Source organism: Euphorbia lathyris, chromosome 5 (genome assembly GCF_963576675.1).
Source record: "Euphorbia lathyris chromosome 5, ddEupLath1.1, whole genome shotgun sequence".
Lineage (NCBI taxonomy): Eukaryota > Viridiplantae > Streptophyta > Magnoliopsida > Malpighiales > Euphorbiaceae > Euphorbia > Euphorbia lathyris.
In genome coordinates this window covers 85,887,461-85,897,644 of record NC_088914.1, presented here as the reverse complement: position 1 = coordinate 85,897,644, position 10,184 = coordinate 85,887,461, and the positions used below count along the sequence as shown (strand labels likewise).

Sequence of the window (10,184 nt, the reverse complement as noted above, 5' to 3'; positions counted from 1 at the left end):
CATTCCTTTGGGTTTATTCAACCTTCAAGTTAAGCTTGAGAAATTTGTTATTTTTATTGGTTTACGATTAAAACCTCCAATCGATTTTAATCTACATCATTATTGATTCTCATTAAATTGATTGGAAAGATGCTTACATATTTTCTATTAATCCTAGGCTTGCTCATCAAGTAAAATACTACACTAAGGAAAAGAAAAGGACTCAAGGATAGTTAACAAGTGGAGCGATCATGGCCGTTGATATTAGGGCAGCGGATGGACGATTCTGATTAGAGGAAGGAATGGTTTGGTGTGGTGGGCTGCATGTTGCTGGTGCATACCTTCCAGAATGTGCTATTGTATTGTCCAATACCAAAAGGCCCTTGCTTTATGCGGATAGACTAATGTACCCTTGGAAGCCCAAAAGCTATCTTCGGGAAGATAAAACAGAAGTAAATGGTCAAGTACTCTTTACTGACTCATTGATTGTTGTTTACGTTTGGACAGAAGACTCTTCATTTACACTTCTCTTTTGTTCTATCTCTGTAAATGAACCCTTGCTTACAATTACCAACTATACCTCTGAGTTTATCAAAAGCTTCGTTTGTTTTGTGTTTTCTTTTTAAAATTTAGAATACTTTAATAATATCAAAAATCGCTAACGATTGGTATCAGAACTTAACGGAGTAATATCAATGACGTGTCCAATTCATTATCAATGCCTAAATTGGTACCGTTTTTTAAACATTAGGCATATATTGGTGCTATTTTTGTATGTAATTTGCATTTTTAGCTAAAATTAGACCTATTTTATTTAATTGCATAGGCTTTTACCGAGCCAATCTTTTATTTAATATTCAATTTAATTTTATCTTTAATAATATATTTATTTATTATTGTTATTATTATTATTATTATTATTATTATAACCATTATTATTATTATAGCTTATTAATTTCTAATATTATCATTAAAATTATTTTAAAGTCTAATATCATCATTATTGTTAAGTTCGGTTAAATTCAGTAGCATTCAGTTAACTTCAGTTGACAGTAGTATTCAGTTAAATTCAGTTCAGTTTAATAAAATTCAGTTCAGTTTTTTTCAACGGTAAGGAACAAAACCTAATGCAAAAGTTTAATAAAACAACAATTGAAAATTTCCAACACTAATTTTCATTACAACATAACTACTAAATGTAGGTAAGAGGAGATACCTCCATCGGTAAAATAAATACCGAGTGCAGTGTATATGGATTAAATTTTTCACTTATTCATATTCCTTTTTCTGGTACAATTATTCATTTTCCCAACTGAATTAATACAAGTTAATTAATACATTTTGGACTTTTTTTGGTTGAGGCAATGAGATACTTTATGAAATTGCTGGTAGAGAGTATTGGTAAAGCCCACTTTTTTTTTTTTATATAGTAACAATTTTCTCATGATGACAACATAAAAGTATAAAATTTCACTTTGAATTATTAAAAGACTAATGCAAGAGTTTAATAAAACAACAGTCTACTAATGATAACATATCATCAGCAATTGAAAATTTCCAACACTAATTTTCATTACAACATAACTACTAAATGTATGTAAGTGGAGCTACCTCCACCGGTAAAATAAATACCGATGAACATATCAGTGCGGTCGGTATTTGGGGACGACAAAGTCGGTGAGTCATTGGTAAATGTAATGTTGAAGGTATGTCATCCCTAATTTACATCCTAAATTTGGGGCCAATATATATATATATATTGACGCTAATACTTTTTGTAGGTAAATATAACTTCAGCCGTGTGTTGTCGCCAATTTAGCAGCTTTAGAAATATCATCAAGAATGAAAGAATGACAGAAACTTGGAGCAGTATTCCACCATTGAATATTAGTAGAATAGACCGTGAACCGAGCAAATGCGTCTGCCGCACGATTACCCTCCCTATAAATATGTGAAATTACCAAATCCATCTCAGAGCTTTGATGCAGTCACTTGAGCCAGAGTTGTCGAATTTGCCATGGCACTTCCTTGGAGCGATACCTCAGCAGTTGTACGACATATACTGAGTCCGATTCGATCATAGATTAACCCAGCCACGTTCCCACGCTGCGTGCACCGTGAAGATAACCGCCAATTTACACTATCTTTTACAATTTTAATGTTTCTTTTTTTCACTTATTCATATTCCTTCTCCGGTACAATTATTCATTTTCCTAACTGTATGGATTAATTATTTCACCTATTTATTTTCTAACTGCATGTAAAAGTACATTTCTAGAGGGCGAGCCTTGACGCAACGGTAAAACGTTGTTGCCGTGTGACCAGAGGTCACGGGTTCGAGTCTTAAGAGCGGCCTCTTGCCAATTATATTATTTACGACGTTATAAGTAAAATTATACATAAATGACAACTATGGAATTATTTTTGTGCCTTCAACTCTCTCTCTATATATAGCTCTTTTTCCAGGTTAAGAACACACAACAAATAGAAGGGAGATTAATATGGAGATTGGGGAAGAATCAGTAGTATTAGAACCAGTGAGCCCAACTGGGCAATATTTGAGTAGTTCTTTTCTTTCATTATCCATTATTGCTGTTTTAGAATCAGAAATTCCCATTGATGACTTTCAAGCTTTTTCATTAGTAAGAGATGTTTTTCTCCCAATCAATCCTCGTTTTTCTTCCATAATGGTACTATTTTTTCTCTCTTTCATTTCCTCTTAAATTATTAGTAACACGTGTTACCAAATTAAGAGGGCGAGCCTTGGTGCAACAGTAAACGTCGTTGTCGTGTGACTGAGAGGTCGAGTCTTAGGAGTGGCCTCTTATAAAAATATTGGCAGGGGAAGACTTGCCTCCAGTATGGTGGGACCCCTCCCCTGACCCTCGCTTAAGCGGGGACGTCTAATGCACCGGGCCGCCCTTTATGTGTTACCAAATTATTAGTATTGGATATATAATAATATTATTGGACATCCATGAATTTTTGAAACAGGTTGTGAACAGGAAAGGAGAAAAGCAATGGAAGAAAGTTGAAGTGAAACTCAAAGATCACATAAAATTACCCATTTTCTCTACTGAAAATTCAACCAAATTTTATGATGATTCCCTCAATGAATATATCTCAACAATAATAATGGAAAAATTCCCAGAAAATCAGCCATTATGGGAAATGCTTATAATAAAATACCCAACCAAACAAGCAGCTGGAAACATAATATTTAAGCTTCATCACTCTTTTGGTGATGGATTTTCTCTAATGGGAGCTCTTCTTTCTTGCTTGAAAAGAGCTGATAATCCTTCTATTCCTTTAACATTTCCTACTGCCCAAATTCACTCCATTAACAGCCAAAATTCTATCTTCAATGTTGTGCCTAAAATTCTATCTTCAATGTACTATACTATATCAGATTTTTGGTCAGCAATTGCAGTTCGTTCTGGGCTTGTTGAAGATGATATATCTCCTATAAGATCTGGGCATTCAGGAGTGGAGTTTCTGCCTACTAGTATAGTTACTATGTCTTTCTCCCTTGATTCTGTCAAACAAATCAAGGCCAAGCTTGGTGTGGTAAGTTGTAACTATCTCTTACTTTGAAATTTATCATGTTGCTATGTCTTGATTAAAAAAATTAATATATTTATAACATCATTTTCAATTTATTAAAATCCCACCCTATGATGTAAATTAAGTGGATCTCAACGGTTTTAATCGTAAACCAATAAAGAATGCAATCTTTTCAAGCAAAAGTTGAAGGTTGAGCAAACCCAAAGACAGAAATCCAAGCTCCAATGAAGGCTAAAATTTGATATTCATAAAAGTTGTGGTTTCATCCAAAAAGAGAGGCTTTTATACTTACCTCTAATTTGGAACAAAAGACCTAAAGGATAGGCTAGGGTTACAAATAATAATAGTAGTCCAAAGGGTAGTTAGGGAACAAAAACAAGCAATGACAGTAGTGTAATTAATGAGTAGTGGCAAAACAGTAATTAGGTGAAGATCAGCTTTTGTCTGCTTCATCTGATACTTGAGGAAGAAGTTGGCTCGCGGCATCCACGCTCTGCGTGACCTGAGGTACGCTCCGCGTGGATGACCTCCTGAGTTTGGCCTTCTTTGCGCAGGTCTCATTCTTTCCCTCGAACTAGGCAGCCACGCTCCAAGCGTTTTAACCCACGCTCCGCGTAGATGAGTTCCTCGACTTGGCTCTCCTTGGCTGGATCTCCCTCGCCTTCACGAGCATTGCACCCACGCTCCGCGTGTCTTGATCCACGCTTCACGTGACTTGACTCTTGGCTGCTTGAGCTAAAGATGCCCTCATCACCCTATCATGGAACCGGTACCACCCGGTCCGGCCCCAATGAGCCCGGTTTTAACAAGAGAAAATAATATTACATTTGGAAACCGTTTTTTTTACATGTGTAATGTGCCTATAAATAAAATGTACATATATTATTTTAAAATGTAAGAAAAAGATATAATTTCTAACAAATTAAATGACTAATTCATTTTTAACTGAATTAGATGTTTATATCTAACTAATATAGTAAGTAAGGGTTTAATGCGATAAAAAATAAGTAATCGGGGAGCTTAATGTATCCAAATAAAAAACCAATAGCTTAATAAAAAAAAAAATCAAGAGGCTCAAGATGCATTTTACCTATTAATTACATTGTCAATGAACCCAAGCTCGGCCTGAACCAAATTAGATTTTAGCTAGTTAGGCTAAGTTTGACTTTTTTTTTTTTTTTTTTTTTTTTGATAAAAGTGTCATATTTCATTCCATAAAATCATAAAGTATAAATACAGCACAATAAAACTTCCCACACATACAGGCTATAGCCAGTATAAGAACCACAAAAGGAAGAAAATAGACTACAAAGAGCAAGAAAAAGACTACAAAGAGAAATAAAAAACCACAAAGGGTACAAATACAACAAAATAGAAATCATATACTCTTCGGAAGTCGAATCCCATTGAAAAATAGCTGTAATCCATTCTTCATCATCTAGCCTCTTCCGGACATTCGGATCTGAGTCCTTTCTTTTTTTGCAACTATGCAGAACTATAGATCTGCGGACAAGATGAACCTTTTCCGCTCTTGCTAAGACCGAAAAAAGAATAAACGATAAAAGTATAGCTAATAGGTGTAGATCTGACGGAAAAGAGATTCGAGAAAGTATATAGACTTCAAACTAGGAGGAAAAGATAAAACTGAAGTTAAAAAAACAAAAACTAAAACATAAATGGGAAGAGGAAGAAGGAAGACAAGCTTCCTCCTTCCTCCTCTAAGAGAACCTGAACAAAAGAAGGAGGCGAGACGGTGACGGTGGCAGAAGCTTGAAAAGAAAAGGAGCAAAGGGGAAGAAGAAGGGTAGAGAGATGGAGGAGCCCCTCTCTCTACTTTTAGAAGCTTTAGGCTAGGTTTGACTTGAATGTTGTTAAATGTAAGTCCGTAAATCCAACTCGACTCATAAACAGATCTATCTATCATACATGATAATATATAGATATTGTATGAGATCAAGGTCTTCTTTAACACCTGTTACAGAATGCTGAGTATGGGATGTAGGACCGGTCCTGAGCTATCAATTAAGGAGTCTAAAAAAATATTTTTATATTGCAAACACAGAGATGAATAGGTAACATTAGAATTCATTGGTTTAGTCGTTATAAGGAGTTGTCTAATAATTTTATTTTAACTTGAGGGTTGGAGGTTCGAACCTCTTTCTTCTCATTTTAATTACTATCACATATTTTTCCCTCCCCCACCCCATTTTATCACTATCAAATATATTTTTTTCTATTTATTTTCGCTCATAAATTGTTACTATAATTTCCATATTTCTTAAATCTAAATTATCAATTTATATATTCAATAAAAAAAATAACCATTTAATTTTTTCCCATTATTATTATCATCCAATTTGAATTTTTTTCTTCAATTTAAATGTCAATTCATTACTAAAAAAAATATATATGTCAATATATATATTCAATATGAAAAATAATATACTTATGTACTTCTTGCAATTTTATATGACATATACTTGTTATTTTAATACATAAATAATTCTAGTGGGAAAATGAAAGACAATTTCGTTCGAATCCTCCCACATATTCAATCTTTTTTTAGCGGTTTCTCTACAGATCTTTATCATTAATGCAACCTCCATTTTGCTCATTCATGGAGTTGTATTTAGTACCTCTAAGAAAAATGATTATCGTTACTACTACACTACTAATTTATCTTCCACGTAGAAAACATTGCAATCTTAAACATAACGTTTACAAGTTGGTACAATTTCAAACCTAGTTGATTAAAAATGAGTTTTTTTCCATTAACATAAAATGTGCAACCAACCCATATTGGGTGACTAGAAAATGGAGGTTTGAGCAAGGATAGGACAAGAAATTACATATAAAAAAACCTCATTTTCGTCAATTAAGTTTGAAACTGTACCAATGGATAAACGTTAGACTTAAAATTGCACTATTTTGTACATAAATACTAATTTCTCTTTCATAATAACTATTTGACTAAATTTGTACTTTATCCCTTATAATAAAAAAACATCCGGCCTACAACTTAAAAAAAATTAGAATGTATATATAAGAGGTTCAAATTTATCATCTCATCCTGGGCTTCTAAAAGGTCAGGAAGGGCCTTGATAGGATGTGTTGTTTTGAGAGACCATGTCTAAGTTAGTTTGTTGATAATGTCAAGGTAGTGGTGGATCCAAAGAAGGCTTAAGCGTCCACTAATCATCAGAAAGTCCTGTAAAAATCCATAGAGAGATTGTGTACTAACACCTAAAATATTATCAATTAAGACTCCATAAATCCTAGAGAGCATCCTTGTTAGTGAATTCTAGACCAATCACTGATTATAGGAAACACAAAGATTTGACCCCTTGTAAGAAAAAAATTCTAGTGTATCATTTGGTCGTTTTCACTCCCTTTCACTTTCCTTTCCTTTCGCTTCTAATATTTGTTTTTAGATTCATATTTCGTTTGGACGATTTTCTAATGAATTGAGATTCATATTATAACACAATATATTAAATTTCATATTTTCGTGACAGACAATAAATGATGTAGTAATGGGTACGATTTTCCTGGGAACTCGATTGTACATGGAAGCAATGGGCAAAGGATCAGGAAAGGCACGTGCCACATCGTTGGTTATGTTGAATACGAGGATGTTTCGTGGGTATAAACCTGTCGGAGAAATGCTTAAACCTAATGCTAAATTGCCTTGGGGCAATCACTTTACATTCTTGTCCGTCTCTATTCCGTCGCTAAATGGCTCTGAAGTTAACGATCCTCTCCAATTTGTTCGGAAAGCTAGAGAAATCATTCAGAGCAAAAGAAGCTCTGTTGTTATTTTTCTCACATCAAAATACCTTCAACTAGTCAGGAAATTTAAAGGTTCAGAGGTACTTTTTCATGTTTCACTTGTTTTAGTACCATTTTACAATTTCACCAAGCTTTTTTAGACCATATATTAATTTGATATTTCAATTTCAAGAGAAAAATTATACAGGGTAAATACATTAATGACCCATAAACTATAGTACCATTAACATTTTAACTTTTAAACTTCAATATTTCGCAATCTTTTTTTTTTTAATTTTTTTTTTAAAGTTTACATCATGTACATGTAAGTTCAAATCAACAAAAACCCATAAAAAAATCAACGAAATAATAATGTGGGTGTGACTATATGATGGACTTTATTTCTTTTAACCATATTACCAAAATTTATAGTGAAAAATCTATTTAACCCTCATTGTTTCGTTAATATTTAACAGATTTTTTTTTTTTAATTTGGACTTTTATGTTAGATAATGTAAAGTTTGTGGATTTTTATGTTAAAACATAACATTAACATTTATATGTTCATGAGCGATATAATTCACGACCATGAATATAATTTATTCGGTTAAATTTTTTTTAACAAAATGATGACATAGACAAATATGATCATTACATTATTGTCTTTTTTTTTCAATCCATATCAGATAAAATTATTCGTTATATACTTATTTTAATTTAATCATTTCTTTCATTTTTAACGGATTTTTGTTGATTTAGTTTTCAATAAATAAATTTTAGGAGTTACAGTGTGATTATTTAGGTGTCAATTTGTATATTGGAATACCTATTTTACATGGACTAATTTGATTAAAATTATCTTCTCCTTTGAAGGTAGTATCTAAATATCTTCATGGATCATTGAAAAACACTAGCTTGGTAACCTCAAATATCATGGGACCAACAGAACAGATGGCTTTTGCTAATCATCCAATCATTGGCTTTTATTTTTTGATTGCTGGTCCACCTCAGGTATATCTATGTACCTAATTACAAATATTCGTAAATAATTTTTAGTTCTTACATTTTTATCTAACATGTTGTTAGTCATCCATTTCAATAACACATTTTTTAGTTTTTAATTTTAGTTCTATTCAATAGTTTTAGTTCATCGAATATTTAAATTGTTAAACAGTTATGTTACCATATAAAAGAGTAACTTGTTAAATAGAATAAACTTTTTTTTTTTTATTTTGAAGAAAATAGAATAAAAGTTAAAAAATAAACATTTATTATAAATATACAAAGACTAAACAACATGCTAATAAAAATGGAGAGGCTAATAAATTATTTACCGTTACAAACATTGATAAATTTATTTATGCCATCAGCTCTAAATTATTACGTATGTTATAAGAGGTCCCACTATTTTAATTATTACGTGGGGTCACAATACACGTGTCTAAATGTGAATTGAGAGTCCTCCGAGTGATATAGAAGACCGGATGCTTAATATAAGAGCTTCTAAATTATTCATACAGTTTTTGGAAAGTCTCGATATACCTTGAAACATAAAAATGATTAATTTTTATCTTTGACATTTTCAATTATATAGTAATTTTAAGCTCAACTAGTATGTTATATATAAAAAAAAAAAACCATCAACTAATATGTAGTTAACTTTTGACTGTTTGATGAAGTATATATACATGTTGGTCAAACACCAATTTTTAAGTACCAATGCAGAACTTTTCAAAATTAAGTTATATTGTGTTATATTCTTAACATGTAAAAAAAAATTGTGTCTAATAGAAAAAATCGGATTTGGGGACGGCCTAATAGGTAAAAAAAATTAGAAATTTGGATTGAAGGATGACTTAACAAATAAAAAAAATTAGAATTTTAGATTTAGAGATACCCAGCAAAAAAAAATAGAATTTTGAATTTAGAGAGTGCCTAACAAGACCTTAACCAATTTTGGAGTTCTAATTCAACGTCCGACCATTATTTCTTGGAAACAGGGGTCAGAACCATCACAACCTCAAATTTCGTGAAAATAGAAAGAGACGAAACTACTCGTGATTATGGTAGTTCTGGTGGCCGGAGGGGGCCGGACCCCCTTGTCTTAGCTCCTGCATGGGGTGAGCTGACACCCTTCTCCCCCTGCCCCCGCTTCTAGTAAATAAAAGTCTCATTTTATGAGTTATGTTACATGTGCTCAAATGTAATCTATATACCGTATTTAGGTTGAAAATGTTAGGGAGAAATTTCTATCATAACTTACTTTATATATATATAAAAATTGGGTTTAGAAAATTTCGGGCAAATATAATTTTAATCAGAAAATATATTTTGAGACAAATGTAGTTGCAATGTTAGCACCCAACAGAACTTTGAGACCCTGTTTTTGTCTCAAATGTATTTAACAAATCTAATGTACACCTTTGCAACCATGTCGGTCTCAAACTTTGGTTGCTAATTTCTGTTTTTCTTTATATATATATATATATATATATATATATATATTAAAGATCAAAATCAACTTACTTTATATATAAAATGTACATATGTATATTCTAATTTTAATTCTATGAATTTTTATTTAATTTAAGAAATTGATTTTGTTGAAATAAAATATAATATTCTTTTCTTTTTTATATGTATAGAGTCTCGTGATAGGAGTAACAAGTTATATGGGAAAGCTTAGAGTTTCTGCTATGGTGGAGAATGACTTCATTGATCCAGACAAGTTCAAACTTTATGTAGAAAATGCTTTTGATTTGATTTTCGCAGCTGCTTGTGGAGCTTTTCCTAGCAATAGCCTAAATGTTCACTCTTAATTTTAATTATTATTAAGGTATATGTGTGCAAAAATAAAATAATAAGATAAATAA

At 31.9% G+C, this 10,184-nt stretch overlaps 1 protein-coding gene across 1 annotated transcript; it reads left to right on the top strand.

Annotated features, from left to right (window-relative positions):
• The first annotated feature begins 2,475 nt into the window (after window positions 1-2,475).
• LOC136231074 (wax ester synthase/diacylglycerol acyltransferase 4-like) lies at window positions 2,476-10,184 on the top strand. Its single transcript, XM_066020328.1, has 5 exons — window positions 2,476-2,669; window positions 2,974-3,546; window positions 7,059-7,412; window positions 8,185-8,322; window positions 9,957-10,184. The coding sequence occupies exons 1-5, from the start codon at window positions 2,481-2,483 to the stop codon at window positions 10,128-10,130; spliced, it is 1,428 nt and encodes a 475-aa protein (XP_065876400.1). The 5' UTR covers window positions 2,476-2,480; the 3' UTR covers window positions 10,131-10,184.

What these genes read in the sequence shown, in the direction of transcription:
- LOC136231074 (XM_066020328.1), top strand. Translation starts at nt 2,481, where the DNA reads ATGGAGATTGGGGAAGAATCAGTAGTATTAGAACCAGTGAGCCCAACT. An exon ending in CTCGTTTTTCTTCCATAATG is followed by an intron (nt 2,670 to 2,973) that starts GTACTATTTTTT and finishes TTTTTGAAACAG; the next exon opens with GTTGTGAACAGGAAAGGAGA. An exon ending in TGATTGCTGGTCCACCTCAG is followed by an intron (nt 8,323 to 9,956) that starts GTATATCTATGT and finishes TTATATGTATAG; the next exon opens with AGTCTCGTGATAGGAGTAAC.